Source organism: Amia ocellicauda, chromosome 17, assembly GCF_036373705.1.
Source record: "Amia ocellicauda isolate fAmiCal2 chromosome 17, fAmiCal2.hap1, whole genome shotgun sequence".
Lineage (NCBI taxonomy): Eukaryota > Metazoa > Chordata > Actinopteri > Amiiformes > Amiidae > Amia > Amia ocellicauda.
Window position 1 is genome coordinate 16558719 of NC_089866.1, and position 16687 is coordinate 16575405.

At 44.3% G+C, this 16687-nt stretch overlaps 1 protein-coding gene across 3 annotated transcripts; it reads right to left on the bottom strand.

Annotated features, from left to right (window-relative positions):
- Positions 1-343: 343 nt before the first annotated feature.
- golga3 (golgin A3) lies at positions 344-16367 on the bottom strand. Of its 3 annotated transcripts, none has more exons than XM_066688978.1 (24): positions 16307-16367; positions 14853-15179; positions 13167-13313; positions 11742-11854; positions 10715-11418; positions 10412-10523; positions 9978-10284; positions 9672-9874; positions 9287-9424; positions 8817-8978; positions 8286-8654; positions 8055-8132; positions 7701-7964; positions 7489-7583; positions 7143-7359; positions 6757-6900; positions 6174-6371; positions 5754-5870; positions 5233-5372; positions 4980-5112; positions 4731-4853; positions 4481-4645; positions 4139-4302; positions 344-3873 (listed from the first exon to the last, which is right to left on the bottom strand). In XM_066688978.1, the coding sequence occupies exons 2-24, from the start codon at positions 14983-14985 to the stop codon at positions 3669-3671; spliced, it is 4431 nt and encodes a 1476-aa protein (XP_066545075.1). In that variant the 5' UTR covers positions 14986-15179; positions 16307-16367; the 3' UTR covers positions 344-3668. The 3 variants fall into 3 exon arrangements, with proteins under 3 accessions (XP_066545075.1, XP_066545073.1, XP_066545074.1); XM_066688976.1 differs by having other exon boundaries at positions 13044-13313; XM_066688977.1 differs by lacking the exon at positions 16307-16367 and adding an exon at positions 16163-16288 and having other exon boundaries at positions 13044-13313.
- Between the last annotated feature and the right edge of the window lie 320 nt (positions 16368-16687).

Below are 16687 nucleotides of genomic sequence, written 5' to 3' on the forward strand. Positions count from 1 at the left end.
TGATGAATAGGTTTAAACATGATATAACTTGCATGTAATTTTACATGTAACAAAGCCTTCAGTTTATAATTATTGTATTAAGGTCAATGACTGGAGGCGAGCAAACTCATGAGCACAGGCCTTGTTTCACTCTAAACTTGTGGCAAGCATGGAGACCTTTGTCATCCTCTCATTCTTATTTTACTATTTTTATATCACACCCCCCAAGCCTCAAACATAGGTCCACGAGCCTCAGGACTTAATCCCATGTTCACTTTTTCACACACACAAATTCCAGAAAGTACAGACTGTCCTTCAAAAGCAATATATACATCAAAAAAATAAAGCAATAATGAACAATTAATTAGTTTACCAAAAAATAGTTTATTGCACAGAACTTAAAGGAAATAATTTGCACCTTTTCTTCATCTTTGTTTTAAACATGCTTTTGCTTTGTTAACCTTTACAATTTTCAAGCTCAGGAAAGTTTATGTGGTTTATGTATTCAACAAAAAGCCAGTAATTAAGTTTTTTTTGTAGAAATCTTGGTATTACAGTAATACTTTTTTAACTATGTACACTATACCCATACTACAAGTACTACATTAACAAAAGCAGAACCATTTTACAGACATTCAGTTTGCAGCAACCTATTTTTAACCAATAAGCACTTTCAGCTGGTTTCAGACACTGATTAGCACTAGTCTTGGACAACACTACCTAAAATAATATAGGGTAGACCAAGACTAGTGCTAATCAGAGTCTGTGAAACCACCCCTTAGTGCCTATTCTCCCTATTTTATTTATTATTCCTTTTTCTTTTTAGCCAAAGAACAATATTAGGTTTTATAACATTTTTCTTTTCATCAGGTCATCCATCGAGACACACAAAGATTAGTAGTTTTTCTATGCTTACAGTGTATGATTTATCTATACCAAAGTACAAGTCTACATATGGGGCAAAATTCACTCTGGAGTACATTGATATATGGGACTTTTCCTTGAAGACCACATTTTATGAATTGATAAAATAATAATACAAATACATACGATTGATGAAGAAACCCCCATTCCTGACTGCACACAATACACATAAATGTATTTTTACCCATACTCTCTTTGCAAAACAGGATCCAAGGTATCACACAGACTCATAAACAAAGCCTTAAAGAAACCATCATCAAGATCACATCCAATACTTTGTTTGATAAAAAATAGCAAGGATGTAACTTTACTTAATGGAATAATGCAACTTTTAGACGAATGTACAAATGGTAAAAAGTCCTAATATTCGTATTATTTTAGTTTTGGCATTATTCAGACAATGCTATTCAGTTGCTGTTTTTTTTTTAAATTAAAAATAATTAAACCTTCAGCAGTTTGGAAAGAGATGCAAGAGGTAAGCAGAACAACTGCAGTACATAGAGAATTCCATATTGAAGCGAACCTTACCCCACAGGGATAGAGAAAAAGACCAGAAAAACATCTCTACAATGAAAGGTCAATATCAAGAACTTGCAGTAACGCAACATCTCCTATGACTGGTCATCACAAAATAGTTTACGCATTTGGCAATCATATCCGCTGAAACCTATTTTTGTTAATTCAAGCAAAAAGGATTACAACAACTTAACGGTTCGAAAGTGTCACTAGGATGACTTTCTCCACAGTTTTAGTGAAGGACTGTGACAATTTTGCATTTACTGAGGCAGAAGGATATCAGAATTAACAGTATCATCCACACTTTCTTAATTCTGATTGGAAATTACGCTGAAATTGACAAATGTCAATATCTGTTCATAAATAAATAATAAAATGTCCCTTTAGGTACATCTTGCTCCTGTTATGTTATGCTACACTTAAAGGTCTTGAGCTGCAAGTTTGGTATACTGGCCAAATTTGTTAACAGCAAACATTACAGACTTTGAACAAGTGTTTAACTCAAGCAGAAAGGTTCCAATATTATATGGCAGTTAATACCAACTGCTGTAGGGACTGAGTGTAGCGGTTCTTTCCATTAGAGGAACTGATTTGAGTGCAGCAGCTTTTCTTTCAATAAGGACAAAAAGGACCTTCCTTCTTCAACAAGAAAAGAGCTGCATCAAAAAAAGCTTTTGCAACATCTGGGATTTGATTCAGTTTAAGAGGCCCTAGGAAATCCCTAAATCCATGTCAATATTTATAAATATCAGAGCAAAGAAAATAATCTTCCGTACAACACATTGTTTAACATTTCTTTCCTCACAAGACTAACCATAAACCCAAACCCTTAAGAAATGCACACTATCATTAACGCTGTACAAGACTGAACAGATCGCATGAGAAACAACAGATCTTTGACAATTAATTTTCTTTAAAATATATCAATCAAAACACAAACAACAAAAATTAAAACAATAAATTAAAGAGTACCTTGCATACAAATGCAAACTAAATGTTTTGTATAAAGATATTTCCTCTGTTTTTAGGTCAGTTATGTGTTGTTACATAAAGCGTGCAACTTCAGCCATTATCTTTCTGACGTTATCAGTTAGTGCTGCTACACAGCGGGTTACCCCTTGAGATCTAGATACATCTTTTACATATATATATATATATATATATATATATTTTACAACTGAAGATACATCCATTCAAAAAGCAATATATTAAATTTCCCAATAAAATATTATTGGTGACTTTTTTCTAGTCATTATGGCACTGCCATAACCATTACTAACAACTCAGGCCAAACCACAAACCCCACCGTTACAGGATGGTATTTAAAATATATTGAGCTCAACAGTAGCACACTAAATATTAAGCTTCACACCATTTTAGATGGCAAAGCAATACTTGGTAAGCATTATCTAAATGACAAAGCAAACGGCATCTTCAACAATCACCAATACATTCCTGCGATTCGAACGTGAAAGGCAGGCTGTAAGATGCTGTAGAAACATGCACAGCCATTTGTCAGCTTCCTCGACCGTGTGAAGCAGGGGTTTTGAGAATGGAAGTTCATGGCTTGATGCTTTTTCTTGTTTTTAGAGACATGACGTCTTGGAATTTTGGAATACAGAAGCCGAGCAGGTTTAAAAAGTTCTGATACTCGATTGAAAGACTATAGACTGTGGACAACACTGTCTTTTTTTTCCGTTATGTGTGTGTGTGTGTGTGTGTGTTTTTCCCCGAGCGAGCCCTCTCATTCAGAGGCACAGTGGATAGGAAGAACAGTATGGTAAGCCACACAAACGAGGCCTCGATGTGCAAAGACACAGTTTCTAATGGTACTCATTTCCCCTTTGAGCTACTACAGCTATCACACTATCCAACCAGAACATCTGACAAAAAATAAAATAAAATAAAAAAATAATTTAAAAAAAGATGGGGCGGGGGGGGGTAGTGTAAAACTCAATTAAAATGTAGTAGGGGAGTCAACCGTCATAACCATAAATTTTTAGGTTTGCTTTGTAGATATGACTTCAGTAAGCCAAAGCAAATCCAAACCTGCTACCTCTCTATATGTGGTTCTCGATTTGGGTGTCATTAATTTCTTAGAAATAATAATAATTATAATAAAACAATTTCAAAACATACAATAAATTAGCCAGCATAAGGGGTTGTAAAAAAAAAGGTGTGGGGGGGAGAAGGATAAACAAAACAGAAAGGTTTCCAGCGCAGGGAAGCTCAGTCCGTCGTGCCCAGTGTTAGGAGCGCTCGGCCGCCTCTCTCTGCACTGCATGGGGGCCGGGCTCTGCGGAGCCGTCGCTTGGCCCCGATTCCAACGGCGAGTTGCTGTCCGTAGCCGACAGTCCCGTTAGCTCTCCTTCTAATCGTGTCCACGAGGTCATGGACTCGTGAACGGTAAAAGTGTGCTCCTCCATCTGTCTCTGTAGGCTGTCCATCTCCTGCCTGTGAGGAGGAAAAAGTAAAGGGGAATTAACTTGTGTATATATACAAATTGTAGAGGGACATAAATGTTGGTTGTTCTGTTTGTGGGACGTTTACTCTGGCACAAGTGAATTTGTATTTCTGAAGTGACAGTCTTCACAAACAATCTACGCTTTCGGTCAGTGTTCCTCAAAGCCAAACCTCACATTCTCCACAATGCAGGAGAGTAAACATATGTAAACCGAAACGAGACCGACACCCAGAGACAGGTGTGGAAGGTTCTTACTTGAGCTGCTTCAGACAGGTGTGCAGGTTGTTGAGCGGCTCCTTGCTGACCAAGGCGGGGGGCTTCAGCAGCTCGTCCAGCAGGGAGGCCGGGACGGGGCAGTCTGGGATCTTCACCGGAGTCACGGGGTTGGATACGTTCACGTCGCCCTTCAGCTCCATCCGCTGGGGAGAGAGGAATGAAGAATACGCCCTGAGACGCTAAGCAAGGAATGGTAAAATAAATAAAAAAAGTGGTTGCACAATTACAATGCATTCAGTCGTAACGAATCGCCAAGCAGGACTTACTTAATCAGGCACATGGCGTTTAATTATGGTTTCACACTTGATACACGCTGCTCACCTTCCTGGTGCGGCTCTGCTTCAGGTCCAGCTTCAGCTGCTGGTTCTGCTGCAGCAGGGTCTTCATGCTGCTCCTCAGCTCACACACCTTGGCCTGCAGCATGAACTTGTCCTTCCTGGTGCAGCTCAGCTCCTCCTGCACCACCTCCAGCTCTGCCTTGATGGCCTGAAATACAGCACAGACACGTCAGACCAGCATCCAAGAAAGGGGGGTGTTGCCAGGACTGAATTCAAATGGCTGCTGTCCTCACCTGCAGCGCAGTCTGCAGGCCCTCCAGCTCCCTGTGGCTGCACTGCTCCGCCATTTCCAGCTGCTGCTTCTGAGCCTCGATCTCCCTCTGCTTCTGCTCCACCTCCCACTTCAGATCCTCCACCTGCCACACAAACAGGCCATCACACTCCACACTCTCTTACACAGGTGTTGATTTCTTGTGTGTGTGTGTGTGTTGTTTTGGTAGTTACGATGGGAGAGGATGATAAATGTGTTGCTGGTGTCGTACCTCCTGATTGGTGAGAGGCTGCTTGTTCAGCTGCTCCTCCAGCTGTTTCTGCAACAGCTGGAGCTGGGAGTGGGCCTCTGACAACTCCTGCTGGAACTGAGAAACCTCCTGGGAGTGCCTCTCGTCCTGAGCCCTGGGGGAGAGGGGGACAAGATAGAGGACTCTCAATCAACTCCACCACTTCAATCAATCGATTACACCACCCTCGGTTCATCTCTCCAGGATTTTTAGAGCTGGGCAATAAATAACTTACTGGAGTTTCTCCGCCTCGTCCTGCATCGCTTTAAACAGCTGCTCCTTGGCCTGCAGGTCCTTCTTGACCTCGCTGAGCTCCAGCATGGCCGCTCGGTAGTGCCGTCTGTTATGAGCTGCTTCTGCTTTGGCTACGGCCACCTGCCAGACACATGCCTCCATTAACACTGGTATTCCCCCATGCAGCAAGAACTGCAACCCACTTCCCCTCTCCTACCACAGAGCTGCTATAAATAGGGGCCCCCGCTTGGTCACTTTTCCTCTAAGACCTTAATACAATTACTCATGGAGTTTCACCACAGACGCATCACGTAACGGACACTGCATTTAGCCAGCGCCCTTTTCAATTAAGAACTCGAGGAATCACTTACACACTCCCAAACTGAGCCTATAAATCCTTTCATGAGATGCGGCACTTCTATAGTATTTTAGCAAGAAACAAGTATTTTAATTCACATCCTCTGCATGTTAGAAGTGGGATGCGAATTGAAGACCCTGTAGAGTTTTCTGTGATGCTCTTACCTGATCTTTGAGGTCCTTCACCGTGGCTTTTTCTTTCTGTAAAGCTGCCTGTAGTGTCTGTATGAGCTGTTTCATCTGATTGTCTTCCTCCTCCTTCCGCTTCAAAACAGCCTGAACCTGACAAAAAAGATGCTCAGAGTTGGGACATCCGCAAGGAGAGGTAAACCTTGAAATTCCTGTGGCATATTATTACCCCAATTTGTGGTAAAAAGACAAAATACATAAGGAAAAATTAAGCTGGCCTTTCTAATATGGGAAAACCCCAGGTAAACAGAATACAGAATACCCCAGGTAAACAGTTTACCTACGTAAACAAAATAAAGCAAACTGATTAGCTTAATGGACTCGGGGATATGGGATAGAAAAGGGTTTTGTTTTATTAATAGGGAGACAGTTGGAGCAGACACTACTAGGACTGACCTGCAGGTTGAGCTGGACCAGGTCTGCCTCTCTCTTGGCCAGGGCCGTCTCCAGGATGTTAGTGTGCTCCCGCAGTGCATTGTGGGACTGGCCCATTCCAGCCAGCTTCCCACGCTCGTGCTCCAGCTCCAGCGACAGCTTCTTATTGAGCTCCTCCAGACGCTTAATCCTCTTCTTAAACCCTCTTGATTCCTGGAGCTACAAAGTGCCAAAGAGAACATTGGTATTTGATTCTGTGACTGACATAACGCTGGTACATTTGTAAGACATAACTGATAATTGTCACAATGTTTTAAATCTCTCTGGGTATTTTACGACTCACTTTGCTGTTATTTGAATAGACAGGAATGAGTATTATTAGCATTTTATTTTGGTATACACATTGAGTTTTGCAGGATGTTTGTGATGTATGCTTGTATTATTTAAATCATACATGGAATCAAAACATTCACACTCACATGCTCAAATAGAAGGTGGAAAGAACAATAAACACTATTTACGGTCTTTGTTTCAGGTTATCGCTTAATGGGATACATTTGTACAAAGTAACCTTCTTCCTGTGACCAATAGGAACCTCTCTTACTTCATCTTCCAGCTCCATCACTTTCTCCCGGTATTCCTCCAGCTCCTGGCTGGTGAGCGAGATCACTTCCTGTAGCTCCTTCTCCAGCATGGCCTTGCTGTGGCTCACTGCCTGGAGTTCAGTCTGCAGGGTCTCTATTCTGTCCTGGAAAGGAGGAGTAACACTCTTCTAAGGCAGCCACAGACTCCAGTGGAACGAAATCAGCTTTAACCTAGGCATCAGCAAAATTACAATCCCTTGCAAACCTCTTTCCTGGGGTCTATCTTTAAATCAACACCCACTTAAACATTCTGATCATGAATCAAACAACTGAGTAATGCTCAGCCGAGGGATGAGTTTAAAAGCACCTGGGTGACCTCTATAGATATGGCATCAGGTCTGCATACCTGCAAGGCCTGGCTATTGCCTCCGTTGGTGACCTGGGCCTTCAGCTTGCTTAGTTCTGCGTCCGTGGTCTCTTTGGCCGTCAGTGCCTCCTGCAGTCTCCGGCTCAGGATGCCCACTGCATTCTCGTAGGCCTTGTGCTTGGCCTTCACTTCCTTCTGGGCGCTGGTCAGGTCTGTGCCCAGCCTCTTCATTTTCACCTTCTGTTCCGAGATAGCCCTGCAGGAACAATCGGTGTGCTGGTTAAGCGCAGTCACCCACAATACAGAGTGTTAAATGACACCAAATGTGGTAATGAAAACAATCGCTTGAGCTGAAATCCCCACCCCAATTCACAGAAAAACTCACTTTTTGGCTTCTTTTTGCATTTGCTCCACCTGTTTCCGTAGACCTTCATTCTCCTCTGTCACCGATGCCAGCTGACTTTGGTCAAACTGCAGGGACTGTGAATGGAGGTTGAAACATTACTAACACGCCTGACATGCCAGTAGCATTGCTAACACAGAAGTGGAATGAATAAATAAAAAACATAATAAGGAGCTGAGGATCACTCTTGATACCTGAATCTGGGTCTCTAACCGGTCTCTCTCGCTCTGCACGGTCTGCAAGTGATCCTCCAGCCGGGTCATCTGCTGCTGGACCCGAGACACTTCCTTCTGTAGCCGGCTTTGCTCCAGCTCAGCTGCCTGCTTCTCCACCTGGGAGTTCAGCAGCTCCTGCTTTAGCCCCTTCACCTCCATCAGCAGCTTCTTCTTCGTGGTTTTCAACTCGCTGATCAGCTGGTCCTTGGAGCTGGCATCACGCCTATAGGCCTCAACCATGACCTATGGGAAGAGCACCAAGAATGACAATGAAGTGACCTCTGAGTAATCAGCTTTTAGCACGATTCATAAGAGGTCATTGAAACTCCTTACCTTTTGTTGATGAAACTGCTCTTTCAGTTTCTGAGTTTGTTTCTTCAGGGTGCTATTCTCCTGAAGTATGGCTTCAATCTTTGAATGAAAAGAAGCGTTGTGATAAGACACCATACATTATAACAAACTCGCAATCATGAAGTATTACAAATCATAAACTGAGAAGAATATTAAACTCTGTCTTCTTTAGATCTTCCCCTTTGACCTCTGTGGACAGGACCAAGACCTCACCTGTGTGGCCTTGACTTTGACCTCCTGCCTAAGCTGCTCCAGGATCTCGGAGGCCGCCTCCGTGTCCTCCCCGAGCCGCTGTACTCCCTTGTCCAGCCCCTGCTTGTCCGCCCGGGCAGCCTGCAGCGCTACCTCCAGCACGATCTTCTCATTCTGCAGGTACTGGATGGAGTCCTCCTTGGCCGTGCTGTCGGCCTGTAGCTCGCTCAGCTGGGCCTCCAGCTCCAGAAAGCGGGCCTCCAGCTGGTTCAGGGACTGCTCCTTGGTGTGCAGGGCCTCCTGGGTGGCTGTCAGCTGCCTCATCAGCTCCAAGTGTTCCTGCTGCAGCGCCGTGAGCTGCAACTCTTTTTGGGCCAGGGCCAGCTTCACCTGCGCAGACACACACCGAGCCCAGTCAACATATTGGACATGAAAACAAAGCGCCAGGAACATACAGGGGGAAAAAAAAGAAGCTCCAAAGCAAATGGGAAATAAGAATGCATCTAAGGAATTAGCATCAGTCCCGGAAATACGATCGCTCCCTGGTCCTACCTGCTGCAATTCCCGTTCCAGAGCGCTGGCGGAGTTGGCCAGTTTCTGCAGGTGGTCCCGCTCCTCTTCAAACTCCTCCAGTTTGTGCTGAAGGTCCTCCTCCACCATTGATTTGGCCTCCTGGATTTGGTGGAAGGCTGCTTCCTGGTCCAGCATGTCCGCCTGGATGAAGAACATCGCAACAGAAAGCACACATTGCAGACCAGGCAGCACACACTCTCACAGTTTGCTTATTGGAACCTTCTGGGCTGGTTTGCAATTGCAGCAGAAGCAAAATACACAAAACAACATACACTATCTATCAAATGCCCAAAAGCTGCTTTCCTGTTACTACAAATTGCTAATTTATGTTGATTTATTTGAAGGGAATTGTGAATTCAGTTATGCCTGCTGTACCATACTGGAAGGAAACACTGAATAACCGTCTGCTTAGCACTGGTATTTTTCAATTAAAAAACAAATGGACTAACCTCTATGTTTTGCAGTTGCACAGCAATGCGTTCCTTCTCTTTGATGGAGCGGTGCTGCGTTTCTGTGAGCTGGTGGGACAGTGTCACATTCTCCAGCTTCAGGTGCTCCAGCACTCCTGTCTGCGTCATCTGACCGGCCTGCACAACAACATCACACCCTGCTGAGTGGGAATCCACGGGCAGGATAAACCGAGGCAAAAAGGTGTTTTCTTGAAGATGTTTGGAAATTACCAGGAACTGTTTGAACCAATGCTGTCCAGATAAACATGCTTTTTAAACTTGGCTACTGGCCTAGTCTGCCTCTGGATAACAAAGTTCTACTTGTCCCACCAGCCAGATCGAAATGACAGAGGAGACGAGATGGCATGAATTGAATCCCCTTTACCTGCATGTTGGCCATTTCGCTCTGCAGTCGGACCCGGGCCTCTTGCGCTAGCACCAGTTGTTGCTGGTACCACTGGCGCACCTGCTGCAGCGAGGCGATTTCGGCCTGGGAGGTCTTGAGCCGTGACTGCAGGGTGTTGCGCTCCCGCTGTACCTGCTGCAGCTGGGTCTGCATGCTGCTCATCTGTTGCCGCAGCTCCTGGACTGCAGGAGACAAAGACCCATCACTCCATAGTGTCAGCCATTGTTGCCATTGAAAACAACAATAAAAAATACAATGAAGGACAGGACATTTATATAGACTCACCAGAGTTGTCCCTAGAGACCACGATCTGCTGCATTTCTTCCACTTTTCCCATGAGCCTCTGGTACTGTTCCTCCGCCACCTGCAGGTCATTGCCTAGCGATGCCAGGTTGGCGTTCTTGCTCTCCAGGTTGCCTTGCAGCTCCAACATGGCACGCTCCAGCTCTGAGCAGCTCTGCTGCAGGGTGCCCACCTCTGAGCTGAGGGAGCTCTGCCTCTCCTGACTGATCTGGTTCTGCTCAAACGTGGCCTGGAGCCGGGCGTTGAGGGAGGCCAGCTGGGCCTGCAGCTCCGTCTTCTCTTTCAGCGCCTGGAAGAGAGGAAAGAGGGAGGTCGTCCTCCAAGGCCCCATCTTCAACCATACGCAATAATCTAAGTTTATCCGAATGTCCTAAACCATTTCCATCAGTATATTATGAACGGAAATGGATTCTAACCTGGTTTGCTTCAGATGAAAGTGCCTCCAGCTGCCCTTCAAGCCTCATCTTTTCCTTCAGGACCTGCAGCATCTCATCATGACTTCCCATTACTGAGCTTCCCAGGGACACACTTTTAAACAGAAGAAAACACAAAGAGAAACGTTAAATGGCAGAGATTGAACACCAGTTTAAATACAGACTCATTTAGATAAATAGTTCTAAAGTATATTTAAATAAAGATATCTAATAAAAAACAACAACAGGCCTTTAAATCAGCTTACAATACAAGTGTGCAGGCTCATCAGTATCAACAGACTGTACCTGCTAGAAAAGCTGTCTCTGCGGCTGCGCGCTTCTCCATTCATCAGCTCCGGCTCCTGAGCCTCCAAGTGTCGCTCATCCGTGGCAGCCTGCAGCACCTCCTGCAGAGACGGGTACTGGCCCACGGCATCCGCAGCGATCTCCCTGCCATCCACGGTGTAGGGGGCCTTCTGCCTGCTGACCATGGCCGACAGCATGCCGTACGTGGCCGAAGCAGACACGCTGCTGTAGGACGAGCTGTCGCTGTCGTTGCCGTCTTGCCGTGCCCCCGACTCGCTGCCGTCGATCTCCGAAATGCTGTCTCCCAAGTGCAACGAGGGCTCCAGCTGCTCCTCCGTCTCCGAGGCCACGCTGATCTCAGACACGATGGACGACGAGCTCCTGTTGGAGTTCAGCGACCCCATGGAGGCCTCGCCCGCCGGGGACCTGGAGCTGCCTCTGCCCCCTGCATCCGCCTCCGGACTCTTGTAGTCGGCGAGGGAGCGGATCTTGCTGGAGCGAGACGACCTGGAGGACTTCTTCTCTTTGAAAGGCTGTGGGATACCCAGGCTGCCCAGCTTGGGGCCCCGGGGCACGCTGGTACGCATGAAGGAGTACTCCTTGGTCATGGAGACGTTGCTGGCCCGGGGCAGTCCGTCAGGGTGCAGCATCAGCTCTGGGTCCAGTGTGCTGAAAGGGCGGCCTTTGGGGGTCGAATGATGAGACTGCATAGAAAGGACAGCCATTAAAATGTATAAAAAGGCAATTCTGGAGTCCTGAAAGTGCCGCTGTGTTTAGTCAGTTTTCACTACTATGACGAAATCAGGCCCCATCAGAACACCAATGGACGTTATCATCTTTACACAACACTGTTTAATTTATTTTTTTATCCAGTTTCTGATTGACCTGTTTTCACAATGCTGAGGTTAGCTGACAGATCACACCTGGAAACAATGTGGCACTCTAGCTTGGGTTTGCGTCTCCCTACAGGGGTTAATGAGCTGTGATGGCATCTGGCTAATGAAGAAGGTAGCAGGGAGACACCTACTCTTTCCTGGTGCCTCTGGACCCGATACTGCTTCAGCTGCTCCTCCAGGCGCCTGCGGGCCGCGATGCGGATCTGCTCTTCATTCTCGAGCTCCAGGGAGGGCTCTAAGGAGCCTGAAGGCAGAGAAGAAACTTAAAAAAACACAGGAAGACTCTGAGCACTGCACAGGGCAGTGAGAGCGGGGCTGTGGATATCGCTGTACAAACTGTGGATTTTTACTTTTTATAAGAAACACTAGCAACCAGAGGGGGCCAGCTAATCTGTGTCTGCCATTGTGGTGGCTTATTGATCCAATCTTATCTTGAAATAACCGAGTGAAACAGGGTTGGTAGTTTGGTAGTCAAATAAACCAAGTACATTTTCAAATTTATGACATTCATTTATTTAAATAATTCCATACACATGGATTGCCATTCTGTCTTTTAAAAGAGCAAATGTGTAAATGTCACCTTATAAATCATAAATCAGCACTGGTTAAATAAGCCACAGTGTGTACGAAACCTCCACATTGTACCACAAGCGCATTACAGATCTCTTTGGGAAGACAGAGCTGCCATGCAGTCAGAGCTAGTAAGGTACAGCCTTCAAAAGAAATCCAACAAACCTGGTTTACACAAATTAAGAGTTAGTTGAATCATGGGAATTAGGTCATCATGCACAGGTTACAGAATATTAGTCTGCCCATATTTGTCAGATTTGATGAATACTGTATTTTTTGGCAAAACATGCAAATGTTCCTTTACTGTTGAAAAACAAGCAATTTTCTCCCAGGACCAAAAACAACAACATAGCCATTATGTAGTGTGGGTAGTGTTGCTAAAGGATAATTGTGGTTCAGTTCAATCTAGTGCACCAAAACAAGGCTGTTAGAATTATCAGCCAAAGGTTGTTTTTTTTTGTTGTTTTTTTAATGTTTTTTTAATCTGTATGTCTTCCCTGTACATTCTATAGGCAATAACCTACTAGGCAATTTGTATTCACTTCACATCTACAAAAACAATAGCACAGCCACTATAAAAGCGCGTCTCGGGATCTTTCTGCTTTTCTAGGCTCGATCAGATTCGACCACCTAAGCAGCAAAGGGGAACAGGATATTGCACCACAGAAGCAGGTCCACAATATACCACACTTTTGCACTTCAGCACAGCGGGGCTCTGCTCAGCCTGATTATTCGCTAGGTACAGTGTAAGCACAAGCAAGGTGTTATAAAGGGTTTACATCAGCCTGGGAAGCGAAAGAGCAAAGAGGATTTAAAAAATAAAAAAGGGGGGATTTGGGACACTCCGCTGCACAGATGCTTACACAGTTCAGTTTCTTGCATAGGTAGACTGAGTTTGAGAGACTGCAATGCATCACTCTTATGAACTGTGGGCTCAGACTTAGCTCCCTGAGACTTCGTTAGGTTGTGATGGAAAGCGGCCACACCTGAGGACGGCTCTTCGGTCTGTGGGCTGGCAGAGGGGCCCTGGGGCAGAGGGGGCAGGGGGCCATTAGGGTGGCTCTCGCCTGCAGCGCCTGAACCTGCTGCCGTTTTGTCTCCATTTAGGACTGTGTCTGGATTAGCAACAGGACCTGGAACAGAAAAAGCACAAGAGCACATCGGTAACTGAGCATTAGTGATCTGGAGGGGCAGCACGCAGACAAACTGGTCCCACAGCTCAGATGACAGGCAAGCACAGCCCACCTCATTGTGGAATGCATATTTTTAACATTGAAGACAACTCTGGTTCTCTAGTGCATTATTTTCCAAACCCAGCTTCAATGCAGCCACACAAAACAGTTTAATGGGCCTTCTAAAAATCCCCAGCACTTTGCTTCTATTGGAAATCGTACATGACAGAACGGAAAGGAAAAACAGGCTTAGTTCAGTCTTGTGCCAACTCTATCATAACACATCATTAGAAAGAGGGGATTCTGGCAAAGGGTACACATGGGCAGCTGGCTGGGTGAGGCAGCCACTGGACACCAGTAAACGGATATTTCATTCCCAGACACATGGCCTAGAACCTGCAGGCGTGCCCATAGTCACAATTTCCACACACTGCCAAGAACATTGTTGCATTTCAGCCGTTGCAAGAATGTAATAAAGCAGTCACTCGGATCGTCAAGTTTCAAAACACTTACGAGAAGAAGCAGTCTTGGTACTGTTGAAGTAAACATGTGCTCTTTCTCTGCACGTTTTCAAGTCAGAGATGTAGTACCAGCTACAGTGATAAGGTGGGTACCCCGGGTGCTTAGGAATTAGCGTCCGAACTAAGATGAAGCAATTTGTGAGATATTTCTCTCCCTATGACTAAGGTGAAAATACAACATACCAGCATAACTCAACCATGAAGGGTAACTTCCACCTTTTTGTTTGTAAAGGTCTTGAGTAACACCCCATCTGCGATACCTGACATTTTAACAACCACAATGCTAGCGATGAGTTAAACGTGACAGACCTCTCCCAGTGCTTTTCTACGGCATGAAAGCTTGCGCTCGTCTCCAGAGCCTCATGTTGTCATCGCAACACTCCTATGTTCTGTGTAAAATGCTAAATTAAATGCTGGAGGAAGAATCGCACAACCTCCTTTGTTTTTCAAGCATGATGTAATCCCTGACTGTGGGCTCTGTTTACAGTGATACTCCAGCAACAACAGTCTTATCAAGAGTTGGCAAAAAATACCAATATAGATATAACAAACATTGAATTCAGTCTAGGAGCCGTAGGTGGGATGTTTGTAAATTACCTACAGCTAAATTTCAAATGAGAATATGAAATATACATTTATTTGGTTGTTTTATTTCGGTTTTTTTAACAGAGCTTTGATTTGATTATTTAATTTCAGTGGAAGGTGCGGTTATTGTTACTAGCCAAATATAGGCCTGGGTTAAGCACACACCCACAATATACGATCCCGGTATTGGACAGCACTGGACAGTCCCGCTGTTAAACAAGATGATACCCTTGATTCATGTAATTTTGTGAATAACAATTGGGAAGTTGGTCAAAGACTTGATTTCATTTGTGTTTAACTATTACTGTGGGTCTGAAGAAATAGTACTTCCCCCAATTATTGTGAATGTAACTGTAAATATTTTTCTTTCTAATGAATGAAAGCTTTCACTTACCATTAACTCCATGCCCGGTAGCTGGTGGCTTTCCCACAATCCCCTGCTGCAGCAGCTCTGTAGTGCTCTCAGCAGAATTGGCACCTGCTTTGGCATTGGGATGTGAGCCTTGTTGTTGTGTCTCGATTTCCATTATGGTTATACTTTGGCTGTATATATATGTTGGGGGTTTATTTAGAGTAACCCTTGGTACTGTTGTCCATTGGAAGAGTATGATTTGGGAGGAGGCAATGTCTTCAAATCATTTTCATTTTGAGGAGATCCAAATGCAGGAAGTATTGATGTTAACCAGTCGGACCTTTAGCCATTAACAGGACAGCATACTGCCTGAAAACCAAACAGGAAAGACATGTCAAAAGCAAATTTAATCTGTGCATGTTTTCAGACACATAGTTACGCCCCACCTTGAAAACGCGGATCTTAAATGTAGTTCAAACTTCAGTTACATTACAGCAATCCTATCATATGCATCAAAATAGTATATACTCTACAGTCTAGACGAGCAAGTGAAAATCAACTTCACTTTAACTGGCCTTCGATCTCATTAAAATACATGAATATTTAATATGACATAACGAACTGTATTAAGTGTGACTTGGGGCATCTGGCGAATATAATAATTTACTATGCTCTATAAATAATCATCCTTGGAGATCTATAGTGACAGATTGCCTTCATCTACTCCATTAAACTCTTAGAAGGAAATACAGCAAATAGAAAGAAACATCACTTTCATATATAATTCCAGTTTCTTTCATTTGCAATCCGCAAATAAAGACAATGCATCTAAAACAATTAAATGCACTTGCATATATTTCACGATTACTTTCATAGAAAATAAAAAGCGATTTAAAACATCACAACACTATGAGCTTGTGTTGCCGCTGGCTCCCCTAACTTTACAACTTCGAGCATGTTTGACATGTTGTAAACAAGCGATATCAACACAAGACTCCCAAAACTAGCTGCAATACAGCCGTCTGGATCCTGAGAATGAAAAGGCACAGTATATTCGTTGATGTAATTAATAATACAACTCGCAGAAATGCATGCAACCAGTGCAGATAACGGTGTATAAAAATAGAGGCAGGAACAGACATACAATCACAACATACGTTCTCCGACAGAAACAAGGTGTGCCCGTCAGTGTGCGCTATGACATGTCAATACAGCGAGCTGGACACATGTACAAAACATACAAAACACAAATCAAGCATTTATTAAAATACTGACTGGGGGTCTCATGCATAAACAAAATCACATCCACCCCATAGCAAACGACACGAAATGTTGACATGACCATCCCTTACATGAGTGTAAGGTTTAAACCAAGTTACAGCCCCCGGTCGCGATCACCTCCAGCTAGAAAGTTAAAGTGTAAATAGCACTAACTGACACCGCATATCGACACTGCCTGTTCACGGAAAAATAACATGTTTAAAACGTGCACCCACCTCTCCAAACGAGCTCAGCCTCTGCCTCAATACGTGGCTGTTTCATTCCGCCCGGGTTTTCATTCCGACCTGCAACAAGGAACCGGACCTGTGTGATGGTGTATTTGATTCCATTTGAATGCTGTCGTTATTGCATGTTAAATGTATGCGTATATGTAACATCGCAGGGGTTAACTTTGCTGTTAAAGCACAACCTTTTGTTTATTCATTGAAGAGCAACTCGGGGAGGGGAACCTTTGTTTGGTGGAAAAATAAATAAATAATGAGACCGACTGCTAATACCGGTCGGACCTTCCGGTGAGGGCGGAAGAGAAACGGCACTTCTTGGTCAAACAGTTTGTGTAGGTGGAGTTCAGTTACGGCTATGGGACTTGAAAAACG

Coding starts and splice junctions, on each gene's coding strand:
- golga3 (XM_066688976.1), bottom strand. CDS start 14,985: ATGGAAATCGAGACACAACAACAAGGCTCACATCCCAATGCCAAAGCA. Junction 8,655..8,816: donor TGGAACGGGAATTGCAGCAG/GTAGGACCAGGG, acceptor GTGTCTGCGCAG/GTGAAGCTGGCCCTGGCCCA. Junction 3,874..4,138: donor ACCTGTCTGAAGCAGCTCAA/GTAAGAACCTTC, acceptor TCCTCCTCACAG/GCAGGAGATGGACAGCCTAC.